This window comes from Anarhichas minor, unplaced genomic scaffold (genome assembly GCF_050575085.1).
Source record: "Anarhichas minor isolate MPS153535 unplaced genomic scaffold, ASM5057508v1 ptg000026l, whole genome shotgun sequence".
NCBI lineage: Eukaryota > Metazoa > Chordata > Actinopteri > Perciformes > Anarhichadidae > Anarhichas > Anarhichas minor.
The window spans coordinates 14,833,978-14,851,159 of NW_027466472.1; the positions used below are offsets into that span (position 1 = coordinate 14,833,978).

The 17,182-nt window shown below is 38.2% G+C and overlaps 5 protein-coding genes across 5 annotated transcripts; all 5 read right to left on the bottom strand.

Annotated features, from left to right (window-relative positions):
• Positions 1-504: 504 nt before the first annotated feature.
• LOC142959487 (odorant receptor 131-2-like) lies at positions 505-1,431 on the bottom strand. Its single transcript, XM_076100770.1, has one exon. It carries the CDS (start codon positions 1,429-1,431, stop codon positions 505-507), a length of 927 nt encoding a protein of 308 aa, XP_075956885.1.
• A 3,409-nt stretch (positions 1,432-4,840) lies between these two features.
• Positions 4,841-5,761, bottom strand: LOC142959490 (odorant receptor 131-2-like). Its single transcript, XM_076100773.1, has one exon. It carries the CDS (start codon positions 5,759-5,761, stop codon positions 4,841-4,843), a length of 921 nt encoding a protein of 306 aa, XP_075956888.1.
• A 1,674-nt stretch (positions 5,762-7,435) lies between these two features.
• On the bottom strand, positions 7,436-8,362 carry LOC142959512 (odorant receptor 131-2-like). The gene has a single exon (XM_076100823.1). The coding sequence runs from the start codon at positions 8,360-8,362 to the stop codon at positions 7,436-7,438; it is 927 nt and encodes a 308-aa protein (XP_075956938.1).
• Positions 8,363-11,790: 3,428 nt separating this feature from the next.
• On the bottom strand, positions 11,791-12,717 carry LOC142959510 (odorant receptor 131-2-like). The gene has a single exon (XM_076100820.1). The coding sequence runs from the start codon at positions 12,715-12,717 to the stop codon at positions 11,791-11,793; it is 927 nt and encodes a 308-aa protein (XP_075956935.1).
• Positions 12,718-16,126: 3,409 nt separating this feature from the next.
• Positions 16,127-17,047, bottom strand: LOC142959513 (odorant receptor 131-2-like). The gene has a single exon (XM_076100824.1). It carries the CDS (start codon positions 17,045-17,047, stop codon positions 16,127-16,129), a length of 921 nt encoding a protein of 306 aa, XP_075956939.1.
• Positions 17,048-17,182: the final 135 nt, after the last annotated feature.

A 17,182-nucleotide genomic window follows, 5' to 3' on the forward strand; every position in this document is an offset into this window, starting at 1 on the left:
CAGCAGGTGTCATTCACTGTTGTCCATGTGTGCATTTTTCTGCATGTTTTGCAAATTGGTAAGAGGGGTGTGAGTGGATGAATGTTGGTGAAGGGCTTTTCTATAAACATGCATTCCAGTCATTGTTTGTGAGGGAACGAAACAAGCTCATAAATATTCACAACTATAATATTAACTGCATGAATAACAAATTTGCAGCAGAGCAGTTATTTATTGTTAATACAGTCCCTCTTTTAACAGGGATGTCCTATTTGTTGCTAGGTTTGAATGCTACAAGGGTCTCAAGCAATATCACATATAACTTAACATTGATGTAGTCACCTCAAATGATGCAAGAATACAATAACAGTGATGAGCTTAAATTGTTGCTCGAAAAGCAATGCAATCACAGTTAAGCTTATAACAAGAAACTAAAAATAAAACACGTAAAAGTGGATTCCGAACGTGCTCAGTAGAATTTATTTTCTTTTTTTAATTGATGCATTTTTTCTGAATCTACATTTGTCAAATATTTCTTTTAGTCAAGCCAAAGAAGTCATATATATAGCTTTTCAGTGCATGAACAAATGTTTCATCCCTGAGGCCATAAATGAGGGGACTCAGGCACCTTGGAGCAAGACTAAAAGTTAAGTAGTTAATGTACCTGACATCAATAAATAATTTAAAACTAATCTGAAGTACAGCAGTTTCTATGAATGGACACCACAGCTGGATGAGACAGAGCAGCAGCTGGAAAGCATGAAGAATTACCGTTCGGAGCCCTTTCCATGTTGACTTTCTTTGCTCTCCTGATGCAGCTTTGGCCACTTTCATTATTTTAGCATAGCAGAATACAATAGCAATGCACATGAGCATGAAGTAAAACTGATACACACCTGCCATAATATCATCCTGCCATCTGTACAAAATGAATATCTGGATAGTGCACACTCTGTATTGTGTGTAAAAGCTAAGTGAGGCTGATGCAAAGAAGATGGAGAAAACAATAATAAAAGGTACGGAGCTGAGAGCGTGAATGATGAGGATACAGTTCACAGTGCTGCTTTGGGAGCACAGCTCTCCATGGCGCAGGGGCATGCAAATGGCCACGTAGCGCTCCAGGGTCATTGCTGTCAAAGTAACTGGTGTGACCACAAAATACAGAATTACTACAACAGAGATAATGATACATAACCAGACTGGCATGGTAAATTCAAAATGGTTAAAGATGAGTATTATATTAGACATGAACAATAAGAAGCTATCAGACAGTAGTGTAACAGCAAATAAGATGTAGCGTGTAGTTTTGTAGAAGCACTCCTTTTTAAAAAACGTCATAATAAGCAACAAATTGATGCAAAGAAAAATCATCACCAGGATCTGCACAATAATGACGCGCTCATTGATCCGCCGTAAAGACTGACCACCAACCAGCGAGCTGTTATCTGCCATATACATATGTTTTTGAGGTACTGCCAAAAGTCAAATCAAGTGGATTTTTGCAATGCATCTGTCAACAGAAAAGTCGATTCCAAACTGATAAAAAGTTAAGTTCAAGTGTCAAGCTTCTCTGAAGTGCCAAGATGCTGATTTAAATACAGCAGTTTACCAAACCCAACACTGTCCAAAAGACAAATGTCTTCTGCTGAGCTCACTGCAGTCTTCTGAGAGAGGGCTGTGCATGATGACTTTAAAGACTAAAACATCCAAGAATAACACCAAATGAAACTTTGTTATCACAATGTCATCATCGTCACTCGCTGCTTGTTCCTCTCATTGGCTTACTGTTAGTACCGCAGAGACTGTGAAGATACCTCAGAGTTGGGCTTCTCTTAATGAGTTTTGAATATAGTTTTATTACTCAATAGCTACTTTTTATCTATAATGGTTTGGTTATGGTTTCAAGGCAATATTTTACATTGTGCTGTGTTAATGTAAAAAAGTGTACAAAAAAGAGACTGAAATATGCAAATGTTCTAAAAAATGACATAATTAGATCAAAATGTTGATGACCATTTTGCCATTTTAGTGACATTAATTCAGAAATAATCCATACATTTGCTGTTTGCAGCATCACACTTGCTTTATCATGCTTATCCCATTGAATATTTTACACTTAACATTAAAACAACAGCTAGGTGTTAAACCACAAAATGCAATAATATTGGAAGTGTGAAATCAGAAGGAACTAAAATCAAAGTAGATTGTGTATGGTTATTTTCAGTGGTGTATAGTAACAAAGTAGAAATACTTTGTTACTGTACTTAAGTCGTTTTTTTGGATATCTGTACTTTACTATTCATATTTCTGTTGACTTTCACTTTTACTTCACTACATTTTGCAACGAAAACTGATACTTTGACTCCGATACATTTCCCCTGAAACCTTCGTTACTCGCTACAAAATCAAATCTATCTTTACAAAAAAATGAATCATGAGACCAACGTCGGGGACTGTGGTGGAACACAGTCTGCAAGCAAGCAGGTTTGGCGAATCAGTGGTCCTAGCTTGCAAGTTAAATCATTGGTTAATCACGTTAATGCGCAATTGCAAACAAGTGCCCTCAAAGCCGCGGCGTTTAGATTCCCAGTGATGCCCAGGATGCTAGCTAGCTAACATGAGTAGAATTCCACTCTACGATGACTGATTTCATGATGGAAGCAGAAATGGAAGCACCTGCTACTCCCGCAACAAACTACGGTGGTGACGAAGACCAACACCCGTGGATCGCTAGCGAGTTAGTGAGCTGAGGAAGTGTTGACAGTTGTGAGATTTTGTTGATTTGAGTCATCTTAGCTATAATCATTGCAGCACTAGTTAGCTAACTTAACGTTAGCTAGCCACCACACCATAGGATTGACAGGAGCCGCGAGAGCGCAGCATTAGTGTCAGCATTAGTGTTAGCATTAGGGTTAGCATTAAGGTTAGCATTAGGGAAATCCTTCCCAGCTGTGCGCAAGCTGTCTGTGAAGCTGAACACACCTCTACCTGCCTCAGCGGCCTGTGAAAGGCTATTTAGCATCGCAGGACTAGTCTTCAGCCCAAGAAGAGCGAGACTGAATTCTCGCAATTTTGAAAACCAACTTCTTTTGAAGATGAACAGGACATTTTTCAGTTTCAAGTAATGACTGGGTTGTTACTTTCGGTGCTGCTTTAGTATTGATCATGTTTTGATATTTGAGTCATTTAGTGGATGATCAGATGGAGTTATGATGGTTGCAGTCGCCCAATTGCAGATTCAGCTTGAGCAAAATCTTTGCCTATTGTGTTCAAATCAGGCCCATAGGAGTTTACAAGGCAGGTGTCCTTTCTCAAAACACTGACCTGATGCATCAAGTGGATATTTTTTGCTGAACACAATATGATGCATTTGCCCTCTCCATCCTCTAGTCGGAATGAGTATACTTATAAACGCACTGTTACAACTCCTTCATAGTGTCATATTGCTTTTCGGAGAATTATGATGATAAGTTCATAGTAGATGCAAAAGTATACTTATGTACAATATATTATGATGAACATTGTTGCTCCTGGATGGATCACAGCCAACACAATTATTTCCAACAGCTCTTTTTCCTTGGTCATGGTGCCACAGCACTTAAAAGAATAAACTTCATAATTCTCAAAATTCTGAACCTTTGCTTTTTTATTAACAGCATTTACTTGTACTTTTACTTTCAATACTTAAGTACATTTAATATCAGAAAATTACTTTTGATACTTAAGTACAATAAATATCAGATACTTTAAGACTTTTACTCAAGTAGTATTCTAATAGGTGACTTTCACTTTTACTGGAGTCATTTTCCAGTAAGGTATCTTTACTTTTACTCAAGTATGGCTTTTGGGTACTTTATACACCACTGGTTATTTTCCAATGTCTCTGAATAGTGGTCAACTTCGGCAAAATGTGCATACAAGCATGTGCTGAGCAGCCGGCACCGGTGTTCACAGAGATCTTCTACTTCTCTCTCGGCCAGTCCGTCACTCCTTCATGCTTCACACTGTCGACAGTGGTCCCCGTCCTGAAGAAACCTCATCCCAGCTGCCTAAATTACTACCAGCCTGTAGCTCTGACCTCTGTGGTGATGAAGCGCTTTAAGAGGCTCTTCATTACCTCCAGATTATATTTTCTCATTGTTTCACCATTCATTTATATTTTATCCATTCTTTTATTTTATCTATTTCTTAGATTCATTTTTATTTGTATTCATCTATTTGTTAGACATCCTGGAGTCTCCACTGGGTGCTTGGCCAAGGGAACAAGTGTGTTCTGGTCAAATTTCAGACAACATGTGAAAAGAGGGAGCATTACTTTTTCAGAATGTCAAGTTCGAGCAAATACTTAACTTGTTGCAGGTCATTTAAAATGGGACAGCAGGTGTCATTCACTGTTGTCCATGTGTGCATTTTTCTGCATGTTTTGCAAATTGGTAAGAGGGGTGTGAGTGGATGAATGTTGGTGAAGGGCTTTTCTATAAACATGCATTCCAGTCATTGTTTGTCGAGGGAACGAAAAAAGCTATAATATTAACTGCATGAATAACAAATTTGCAGCAGAGCAGTTATTTATTTTTAATACAGTCCCTCTTTTAACAGGGATGTCCTATTTGTTGCTAGGTTTGAATGCTACAAGGGTCTCAAGCAATATCACATATAACTTAACATTGATGTAGTCACCTCAAATGATGCAAGAATACAATAACAGTGATGAGCTTAAATTGTTGCTCGAAAAGCAATGCAATCACAGTTAAGCTTATAATAAGAAACTAAAAATAAAACACGTAAAAGTGGATTCCGAACGTGCTCAGTAGAATAGTTTCTTTTTTTAATTGATGCATTTTTTCTGAATCTACATTTGTCAAATATTTCTTTTAGTCAAGCCAAAGAAGTCATAGCTTTTCAGTGCATGAACAAATGTTTCATCCCTTAGGCCATAAATGAGGGGACTCAGGCACCTTGGAGCGAGAATAAAAATGATGTAGTTAATGTACCTGACAAAAATAAATAATTTAAAACTAATCTGAAGTACAGCAGTTTCTATCAATGGAAGCCACAGCTGGATGAGACAGAGCAGCAGCTGGAAAGCATGAAGAATTACCGTTCGGAGCCCTTTCCATGTTGACTTTCTTTGCTCTCCTGATGCAGCTTTGGCCACTTTCATTATTTTAACATAGCAGAATACAATAGTAATACACATGAGCATGAAGTAAACCTGATACACACCTGCCCTAATATCATCCTGCCATCTGTACAAAATGAATATCTCTGCTACGCACACTCTGTATTGTGTGTAAAAGCTAAGTGAGGCTGATCCAAAGAAGATGGAGAAAACAATAATAAAAGGTATGGAGCTGAGAGCGTGAATGATGAGGATACAGTTCACAGTGCTGCTTTGGGAGCACAGCTCTCCATGGCGCAGGGGCATGCAAATGGCCACGTAGCGCTCCAGGGTCATTGCTGTCAAAGTAACTGGTGTGACTATAAAATAAAGAATTACTACAGCAGAGATAATGATACAAAACCAAACGGGCATGGTCAATTGAAAATAGTTAAAGATGAGCATTATATTAGTCATGAACAATAAGAAGCTATCAGACAGTAGTGTAACAGCAAATAAGATGTAGCGTGTAGTTTTGTAGAAGCACTCCTTTTTAAAAAACGTCATAATAAGCAACAAATTGATGCAAAGAAAAATCATCACCAGGATCTGCACAATAATGACCTGGTCGTTGATCCGCCGTAAAGACTGACCACCAACCAGCGAGCTGTTATCTGCCATATACATACGTTTTTGAGGTACTGCCAAAAGTCAAATCAAGTGGATTTTTGCAATGCATCTGTCAACAGAAAAGTCGATTCCAAACTGATAAAAAGTTAAGTTCAAGTGTCAAGCTTCTCTGAAGTGCCAAGATGCTGATTTAAATACAGCAGTTTACCAAACCCAACACTGTCCAAAAGACAAATGTCTTCTGCTGAGCTCACTGCAGTCTTCTGAGAGAGGGCTGTGCATGATGACTTTAAAGACGAAAACATCCAAGAATAACACAGAATGAAACTTTGTTATCACAATGTCATCATCGTCACTCGCTGCTTGTTCCTCTCATTGGCTTACTGTTAGTACCGCAGAGACTGTGAAGATACCTCAGCCGTTGGGCTTCTGATAATGAGTTTTGAATATAGTTTTATTACTCAATAGCTACTTTTTATCTATAATGGTTTGGTTATGGTTTCAAGGCAATATTTTACGTTGTGCTGTGTTAATGTAAAAAAGTGTATAAAAAAGAAACTGAAATATGCAAATGTTCTAAAAAATTAAATAATTTGATCAAAACGTTCATGACCATTTTGGTGCCATTAATTCAGAAATAATCCATACATTTGCTGTTTGCAGCATCACACTTGCTTTATCATGCTTATCCCATTGAATATTTTACACTTAACATTAAAAACAACAGCTAGGTGTTAAACCACAAAATGCAATAATATTGGAGTTATGAAATCAGAAGGAACTAAAATCAAAGTAGATTTTGTATGGTTATTTTCAGTGGTGTATAGTAACGAAGTAGAAATACTTTGTTCCTGTACTTAAGTCGTTTTTTTGGATATCTGTACTTTACTATTCATATTTCTGTTGACTTTCACTTTTACTTCACTAGATTTTGCAAAGAAAACTGATACTTTGACTCCGATACATTTCCCCTGAAACCTTCGTTACTCGCTACAAAATCAAATCTATCTTTAGAAAAAAATGAATCATGAGACCAACGTCGGGGACTGTGGTGGAACACAGACTGCAAGCAAGCAGGTTTGACGAATCAGTGGTCCTAGCTTGCAAGTTAAATCATTGGTTAATCACGTTAATGCGCAATTGCAAACAAGTGCCCTCAAAGCCGCGGCGTTTTGATTCCCAGTGATGCCCAGGATGCTAGCTAGCTAGCTAGCTAACATGAGTAGAATTCCACTCTACGATGACTGATTTCATGATGGAAGCAGAAATGGAAGCACCTGCTACTCCCGCAACAAACTACGGTGGTGACGAAGACCAACACCCGTGGATCGCTAGCGAGTTAGTGAGCTGAGGAAGTGTTGACAGTTGTGAGATTTTGTTGATTTGAGTCATCTTAGCTATAATCATTGCAGCACTAGTTGGCTAACGTTAGCTAACTTAATACAGTCCCTCTTTTAACAGGGATGTCCTATTTGTTGCTAGGTTTGAATGCTACAAGGGTCTCAAGCAATATCACATATAACTTAACATTGATGTAGTCACCTCAAATGATGCAAGAATACAACAACATTGATGAGCTTAAATTGTTGCTTGAAAAGCAATGCAATCACAGTTAAGCTTATAACAAGAAACTAAAAATAAAACACGTAAAAGTGGATTCCGAACGTGCTCAGTAGAATTTATTTTCTTTTTTTAATTGATGCATTTTTTCTGAATCTACATTTGTCAAATATTACTTTCAATCAAGCCAAAGAAGTCATATATATAGCTTTTCAGTGCATGAACAAATGTTTCATCTCTGAGGCCATAAATGAGGGGACTCAGGCATCTTGGAGCGAGAATAAAAATGATGTAGTTAATGTACCTGACAAAAATAAATAATTTAAAACTAATCTGAAGTACAGCAGTTTCTATGAATGGAAGCCACAGCTGGATGAGACAGAGCAGCAGCTGGAAAGCATGAAGAATTACCGTTCGGAGCCCTTTCCATGTTGACTTTCTTTGCTCTCCTGATGCGGCTTTGGCCACTTTCATTATTTTAACATAGCAGAATACAATAGTAATACACATGAGCATGAAGTAAAACTGATACACACCTGCCCTAATATCATCCTGCCATCTGTACAAAATGAATATCTGGATAGTGCACACTCTGTATTGTGTGTAAAAGCTAAGTGAGGCTGATGCAAAGAAGATGGAGAAAACTATAATAAAAGGTATGGAGCTGAGAGCATGAATGATGAGGATACAGTTGACAGTGCTGCTTTGGGAGCACAGCTCTCCATGCTGCAGGGGCATGCAAATGGCCACGTAGCGCTCAAGGGTCATTGCTGTCAAAGTAACTGGTGTGACCACAAAATACAGAATTGCTACAACAGAGATAATGATACATAACCAGACTGGCATGGTAAATTGAAAATAATTAAAGATGAGCATTATATTAGACATGAACAATAAGAAGCTATCAGACAGTAGTGTAACAGCAAATAAGATGTAGCGTGTAGTTTTGTAGAAGCACTCCTTTTTAAAAAACGTCATAATGAGCAACAAATTGATGCAAAGAAAAATCATCACCAGGATCTGCACAATAATGACGCGCTCATTGATCCGCCGTAAAGACTGACCACCAACCAGCGAGCTGTTATCTGCCATATACATACGTTTTTGAGGTACTGCCAAAAGTCAAATCAAGTGGATTTTTGCAATGCATCTGTCAACAGAAAAGTCGATTCCAAACTGATAAAAAGTTAAGTTCAAGTGTCAAGCTTCTCTGAAGTGCCAAGATGCTGATTTAAATACAGCAGTTTACCAAACCCAACACTGTCCAAAAGACAAATGTCTTCTGCTGAGCTCACTGCAGTCTTCTGAGAGAGGGCTGTGCATGATGACTTTAAAGACTAAAACATCCAAGAATAACACAGAATGAAACTTTGTTATCACAATGTCATCATCGTCACTCGCTGCTTGTTCCTCTCATTGGCTTACTGTTAGTACCGCAGAGACTGTGAAGATACCTCAGAGTTGGGCTTCTGATAATGAGTTTTGAATATAGTTTTATTACTCAATAGCTACTTTTTATCTATAATGGTTTGGTTATGGTTTCAAGGCAATATTTTACATTGTGCTGTGTTAATGTAAAAAAGTCTACAAAAAAGAGACTGAAAAATGCAAATGTTCTAAAAAATGACATAATTAGATCAAAATGTTGATGACCATTTTGCCATTTTAGTGACATTAATTCAGAAATAATCCATACATTTGCTGTTTGCAGCATCACACTTGCTTTATCATGCTTATCCCATTGAATATTTTACACTTAACATTAAAACAACAGCTAGGTGTTAAACCACAAAATGCAATAATATTGGAAGTGTGAAATCAGAAGGAACTAAAATCAAAGTAGATTTTGTATGGTTATTTTCAGTGGTGTATAGTAACGAAGTAGAAATACTTTGTTACTGTACTTAAGTCGTTTTTTTGGATATCTGTACTTTACTATTCATATTTCTGTTGACTTTCACTTTTACTTCACTACATTTTGCAACGAAAACTGATACTTTGACTCCGATACATTTCCCCTGAAACCTTCGTTACTCGCTACAAAATCAAATCTATCTTTAGAAAAAAATGAATCATGAGACCAACGTCGGGGACTGTGGTGGAACACAGACTGCAAGCAAGCACGTTTGGTGAATCAGTGGTCCTAGCTTGCAAGTTAAATCATTGGTTAATCACGTTAATGCGCAATTGCAAACAAGTGCCCTCAAAGCCGCGGCGTTTAGATTCCCAGTGATGCCCAGGATGCTAGCTAGCTAGCTAGCTAACATGAGTAGAATTCCACTCTACGATGACTGATTTCATGATGGAAGCACCTGCTACTCCCGCAACAAACTACGGTGGTGACGAAGACCAACACCCGTGGATCGCTAGCGAGTTAGTGAGCTGAGGAAGTGTTGACAGTTGTGAGATTTTGTTGATTTGAGTCATCTTAGCTATAATCATTGCAGCACTAGTTAGCTAACGTTAGCTAACTTAACGTTAGCTAGCCACCACACCATAGGATTGACAGGAGCCGCGAGAGCGCAGCATTAGTGTCAGCATTAGTGTTAGCATTAGGGTTAGCATTAAGGTTAGCATTAGTGTTAGCATTAGGGAAATCCTTCCCAGCTGTGCGCAAGCTGTCTGTGAAGCTGAACACACCTCTACCTGCCTCAGCGGCCTGTGAAAGGCTATTTAGCATCGCAGGACTAGTCTTCAGCCCAAGAAGAGCGAGACTGAATTCTCGCAATTTTGAAAACCAACTTCTTTTGAAGATGAACAGGAAATTTTTCAGTTTCAAGTAATGACTGGGTTGTTACTTTCGGTGCTGCTTTAGTATTGATCATGTTTTGATATTTGAGTCATTTAGTGGATGATCAGATGGAGTTATGATGGTAGCAGTCGCCCAATTGCAGATTCATCTTGAGCAAAACCTTTGCCCATTGTGTTCAAATCAGGCCCATAGGAGTTTACAAGGCAGGTGTCCTTTCTCAAAACACTGACCTGATGCATCAAGTGGATATTTTTTGCTGAACACAATATGATGCATTTGCCCTCTCCATCCTCTAGTCGGAATGAGCATACTTATAAACGCTCTGTTACAACTCCTTCATAGTGTCATATTGCTTTTCGGAGAATTATGATGATAAGTTCATAGTAGATGCAAAAGTATACTTATGTACAATATATTATGTTGAACATTGTTGCTCCTGGATGGATCACAGCCAACACAATTATTTCCAACAGCTCCTTGTCCTTGGTCATGGTGCCACAGCACTTAAAAGAATAAACTTCATAATTCTCAAAATTCTGACCCTTTGCTTTTTTATTAACAGCATTTACTTGTACTTTTACTTTCAATACTTAAGTACATTTAATATCAGAAAATTACTTTTGATACTTAAGTACAATAAATATCAGAAACTTTAAGACTTTTACTCAAGTAGTATTCTAATAGGTGACTTTCACTTTTACTGGAGTCATTTTCCAGTAAGGTATCTTTACTTTTACTCAAGTATGGCTTTTGGGTACTTTATACACCACTGGTTATTTTCCAATGTCTCTGATGAGTGGTCAACTTCGGCAAAATGTGCATACAAGCATGTGCTGAGCAGCCGGCACCGGTGTTCACAGAGATCTTCTACTTCTCTCTCGGCCAGTCCGTCACTCCTTCATGCTTCACACTGTCGACAGTGGTCCCCGTCCTGAAGAAACCTCATCCCAGCTGCCTAAATTACTACCAGCCTGTAGCTCTGACCTCTGTGGTGATGAAGCGCTTTGAGAGGCTCTTCATTACCTCCAGATTATATTTTCTCATTGTTTCACCATTCATTTATATTTTATCTATTTCTTAGATTCATTTTTATTTGTATTCATCTATTTGTTAGACATCCTGGAGTCTCCACTGGGTGCTTGGCCAAGGGAACAAGTGTGTTATGGTCAAATTTCAGACAGCATGTGAAAAGAGGGAGCATTACTTTTTCAGAATGTCAAGTTCGAGCAAATACTTAACTTGTTGCAGGTCATTTAAAATGGGACAGCAGGTGTCATTCACTGTTGTCCATGTGTGCATTTTTCTGCATGTTTTGCAAATTGGTAAGAGGGGTGTGAGTGGATGAATGTTGGTGAAGGGCTTTTCTATAAACATGCATTCCAGTCATTGTTTGTGAGGGAACGAAACAAGCTCATAAATATTCACAACTATAATATTAACTGCATGAATAACAAATTTGCAGCAGAGCAGTTATTTATTGTTAATACAGTCCCTCTTTTAACAGGGATGTCCTATTTGTTGCTAGGTTTGAATGCTACAAGGGTCTCAAGCAATATCACATATAACTTAACATTGATGTAGTCACCTCAAATGATGCAAGAATACAATAACAGTGATGAGCTTAAATTGTTGCTCGAAAAGCAATGCAATCACAGTTAAGCTTATAACAAGAAACTAAAAATAAAACACGTAAAAGTGGATTCCGAACGTGCTCAGTAGAATTTATTTTCTTTTTTTAATTGATGCATTTTTTCTGAATCTACATTTGTCAAATATTTCTTTTAGTCAAGCCAAAGAAGTCATATATATAGCTTTTCAGTGCATGAACAAATGTTTCATCCCTGAGGCCATAAATGAGGGGACTCAGGCACCTTGGAGCAAGACTAAAAGTTAAGTAGTTAATGTACCTGACATCAATAAATAATTTAAAACTAATCTGAAGTACAGCAGTTTCTATGAATGGACACCACAGCTGGATAAGACAGAGCAGCAGCTGGAAAGCATGAAGAATTACCGTTCGGAGCCCTTTCCATGTTGACTTTCTTTGCTCTCCTGATGCAGCTTTGGCCACTTTCATTATTTTAGCATAGCAGAATACAATAGCAATGCACATGAGCATGAAGTAAAACTGATACACACCTGCCATAATATCATCCTGCCATCTGTACAAAATGAATATCTGGATAGTGCACACTCTGTATTGTGTGTAAAAGCTAAGTGAGGCTGATGCAAAGAAGATGGAGAAAACAATAATAAAAGGTACGGAGCTGAGAGCGTGAATGATGAGGATACAGTTCACAGTGCTGCTTTGGGAGCACAGCTCTCCATGGCGCAGGGGCATACAAATGGCCACGTAGCGCTCCAGGGTCATTGCTGTCAAAGTAACTGGTGTGACCACAAAATACAGAATTACTACAACAGAGATAATGATACATAACCAGACTGGCATGGTAAATTCAAAATGGTTAAAGATGAGTATTATATTAGACATGAACAATAAGAAGCTATCAGACAGTAGTGTAACAGCAAATAAGATGTAGCGTGTAGTTTTGTAGAAGCACTCCTTTTTAAAAAACGTCATAATAAGCAACAAATTGATGCAAAGAAAAATCATCACCAGGATCTGCACAATAATGACGCGCTCATTGATCCGCCGTAAAGACTGACCACCAACCAGCGAGCTGTTATCTGCCATATACATATGTTTTTGAGGTACTGCCAAAAGTCAAATCAAGTGGATTTTTGCAATGCATCTGTCAACAGAAAAGTCGATTCCAAACTGATAAAAAGTTAAGTTCAAGTGTCAAGCTTCTCTGAAGTGCCAAGATGCTGATTTAAATACAGCAGTTTACCAAACCCAACACTGTCCAAAAGACAAATGTCTTCTGCTGAGCTCACTGCAGTCTTCTGAGAGAGGGCTGTGCATGATGACTTTAAAGACTAAAACATCCAAGAATAACACCAAATGAAACTTTGTTATCACAATGTCATCATCGTCACTCGCTGCTTGTTCCTCTCATTGGCTTACTGTTAGTACCGCAGAGACTGTGAAGATACCTCAGAGTTGGGCTTCTCTTAATGAGTTTTGAATATAGTTTTATTACTCAATAGCTACTTTTTATCTATAATGGTTTGGTTATGGTTTCAAGGCAATATTTTACATTGTGCTGTGTTAATGTAAAAAAGTGTACAAAAAAGAGACTGAAATATGCAAATGTTCTAAAAAATGACATAATTAGATCAAAATGTTGATGACCATTTTGCCATTTTAGTGACATTAATTCAGAAATAATCCATACATTTGCTGTTTGCAGCATCACACTTGCTTTATCATGCTTATCCCATTGAATATTTTACACTTAACATTAAAACAACAGCTAGGTGTTAAACCACAAAATGCAATAATATTGGAAGTGTGAAATCAGAAGGAACTAAAATCAAAGTAGATTGTGTATGGTTATTTTCAGTGGTGTATAGTAACGAAGTAGAAATACTTTGTTACTGTACTTAAGTCGTTTTTTTGGATATCTGTACTTTACTATTCATATTTCTGTTGACTTTCACTTTTACTTCACTACATTTTGCAACGAAAACTGATACTTTGACTCCGATACATTTCCCCTGAAACCTTCGTTACTCGCTACAAAATCAAATCTATCTTTACAAAAAAATGAATCATGAGACCAACGTCGGGGACTGTGGTGGAACACAGTCTGCAAGCAAGCAGGTTTGGCGAATCAGTGGTCCTAGCTTGCAAGTTAAATCATTGGTTAATCACGTTAATGCGCAATTGCAAACAAGTGCCCTCAAAGCCGCGGCGTTTAGATTCCCAGTGATGCCCAGGATGCTAGCTAGCTAACATGAGTAGAATTCCACTCTACGATGACTGATTTCATGATGGAAGCAGAAATGGAAGCACCTGCTACTCCCGCAACAAACTACGGTGGTGACGAAGACCAACACCCGTGGATCGCTAGCGAGTTAGTGAGCTGAGGAAGTGTTGACAGTTGTGAGATTTTGTTGATTTGAGTCATCTTAGCTATAATCATTGCAGCACTAGTTAGCTAACTTAACGTTAGCTAGCCACCACACCATAGGATTGACAGGAGCCGCGAGAGCGCAGCATTAGTGTCAGCATTAGTGTTAGCATTAGGGTTAGCATTAAGGTTAGCATTAGGGAAATCCTTCCCAGCTGTGCGCAAGCTGTCTGTGAAGCTGAACACACCTCTACCTGCCTCAGCGGCCTGTGAAAGGCTATTTAGCATCGCAGGACTAGTCTTCAGCCCAAGAAGAGCGAGACTGAATTCTCGCAATTTTGAAAACCAACTTCTTTTGAAGATGAACAGGACATTTTTCAGTTTCAAGTAATGACTGGGTTGTTACTTTCGGTGCTGCTTTAGTATTGATCATGTTTTGATATTTGAGTCATTTAGTGGATGATCAGATGGAGTTATGATGGTTGCAGTCGCCCAATTGCAGATTCAGCTTGAGCAAAATCTTTGCCTATTGTGTTCAAATCAGGCCCATAGGAGTTTACAAGGCAGGTGTCCTTTCTCAAAACACTGACCTGATGCATCAAGTGGATATTTTTTGCTGAACACAATATGATGCATTTGCCCTCTCCATCCTCTAGTCGGAATGAGTATACTTATAAACTCACTGTTACAACTCCTTCATAGTGTCATATTGCTTTTCGGAGAATTATGATGATAAGTTCATAGTAGATGCAAAAGTATACTTATGTACAATATATTATGATGAACATTGTTGCTCCTGGATGGATCACAGCCAACACAATTATTTCCAACAGCTCTTTTTCCTTGGTCATGGTGCCACAGCACTTAAAAGAATAAACTTCATAATTCTCAAAATTCTGAACCTTTGCTTTTTTATTAACAGCATTTACTTGTACTTTTACTTTCAATACTTAAGTACATTTAATATCAGAAAATTACTTTTGATACTTAAGTACAATAAATATCAGATACTTTAAGACTTTTACTCAAGTAGTATTCTAATAGGTGACTTTCACTTTTACTGGAGTCATTTTCCAGTAAGGTATCTTTACTTTTACTCAAGTATGGCTTTTGGGTACTTTATACACCACTGGTTATTTTCCAATGTCTCTGAATAGTGGTCAACTTCGGCAAAATGTGCATACAAGCATGTGCTGAGCAGCCGGCACCGGTGTTCACAGAGATCTTCTACTTCTCTCTCGGCCAGTCCGTCACTCCTTCATGCTTCACACTGTCGACAGTGGTCCCCGTCCTGAAGAAACCTCATCCCAGCTGCCTAAATTACTACCAGCCTGTAGCTCTGACCTCTGTGGTGATGAAGCGCTTTAAGAGGCTCTTCATTACCTCCAGATTATATTTTCTCATTGTTTCACCATTCATTTATATTTTATCCATTCTTTTATTTTATCTATTTCTTAGATTCATTTTTATTTGTATTCATCTATTTGTTAGACATCCTGGAGTCTCCACTGGGTGCTTGGCCAAGGGAACAAGTGTGTTCTGGTCAAATTTCAGACAACATGTGAAAAGAGGGAGCATTACTTTTTCAGAATGTCAAGTTCGAGCAAATACTTAACTTGTTGCAGGTCATTTAAAATGGGACAGCAGGTGTCATTCACTGTTGTCCATGTGTGCATTTTTCTGCATGTTTTGCAAATTGGTAAGAGGGGTGTGAGTGGATGAATGTTGGTGAAGGGCTTTTCTATAAACATGCATTCCAGTCATTGTTTGTCGAGGGAACGAAAAAAGCTATAATATTAACTGCATGAATAACAAATTTGCAGCAGAGCAGTTATTTATTTTTAATACAGTCCCTCTTTTAACAGGGATGTCCTATTTGTTGCTAGGTTTGAATGCTACAAGGGTCTCAAGCAATATCACATATAACTTAACATTGATGTAGTCACCTCAAATGATGCAAGAATACAATAACAGTGATGAGCTTAAATTGTTGCTCGAAAAGCAATGCAATCACAGTTAAGCTTATAATAAGAAACTAAAAATAAAACACGTAAAAGTGGATTCCGAACGTGCTCAGTAGAATAGTTTCTTTTTTTAATTGATGCATTTTTTCTGAATCTACATTTGTCAAATATTTCTTTTAGTCAAGCCAAAGAAGTCATAGCTTTTCAGTGCATGAACAAATGTTTCATCCCTTAGGCCATAAATGAGGGGACTCAGGCACCTTGGAGCGAGAATAAAAATGATGTAGTTAATGTACCTGACAAAAATAAATAATTTAAAACTAATCTGAAGTACAGCAGTTTCTATCAATGGAAGCCACAGCTGGATGAGACAGAGCAGCAGCTGGAAAGCATGAAGAATTACCGTTCGGAGCCCTTTCCATGTTGACTTTCTTTGCTCTCCTGATGCAGCTTTGGCCACTTTCATTATTTTAACATAGCAGAATACAATAGTAATACACATGAGCATGAAGTAAACCTGATACACACCTGCCCTAATATCATCCTGCCATCTGTACAAAATGAATATCTCTGCTACGCACACTCTGTATTGTGTGTAAAAGCTAAGTGAGGCTGATCCAAAGAAGATGGAGAAAACAATAATAAAAGGTATGGAGCTGAGAGCGTGAATGATGAGGATACAGTTCACAGTGCTGCTTTGGGAGCACAGCTCTCCATGGCGCAGGGGCATGCAAATGGCCACGTAGCGCTCCAGGGTCATTGCTGTCAAAGTAACTGGTGTGACTATAAAATAAAGAATTACTACAGCAGAGATAATGATACAAAACCAAACGGGCATGGTCAATTGAAAATAGTTAAAGATGAGCATTATATTAGTCATGAACAATAAGAAGCTATCAGACAGTAGTGTAACAGCAAATAAGATGTAGCGTGTAGTTTTGTAGAAGCACTCCTTTTTAAAAAACGTCATAATAAGCAACAAATTGATGCAAAGAAAAATCATCACCAGGATCTGCACAATAATGACGCGCTCATTGATCCGCCGTAAAGACTGACCACCAACCAGCGAGCTGTTATCTGCCATATACATACGTTTTTGAGGTACTGCCAAAAGTCAAATCAAGTGGATTTTTGCAATGCATCTGTCAACAGAAAAGTCGATTCCAAACTGATAAAAAGTTAAGTTCAAGTGTCAAGCTTCTCTGAAGTGCCAAGATGC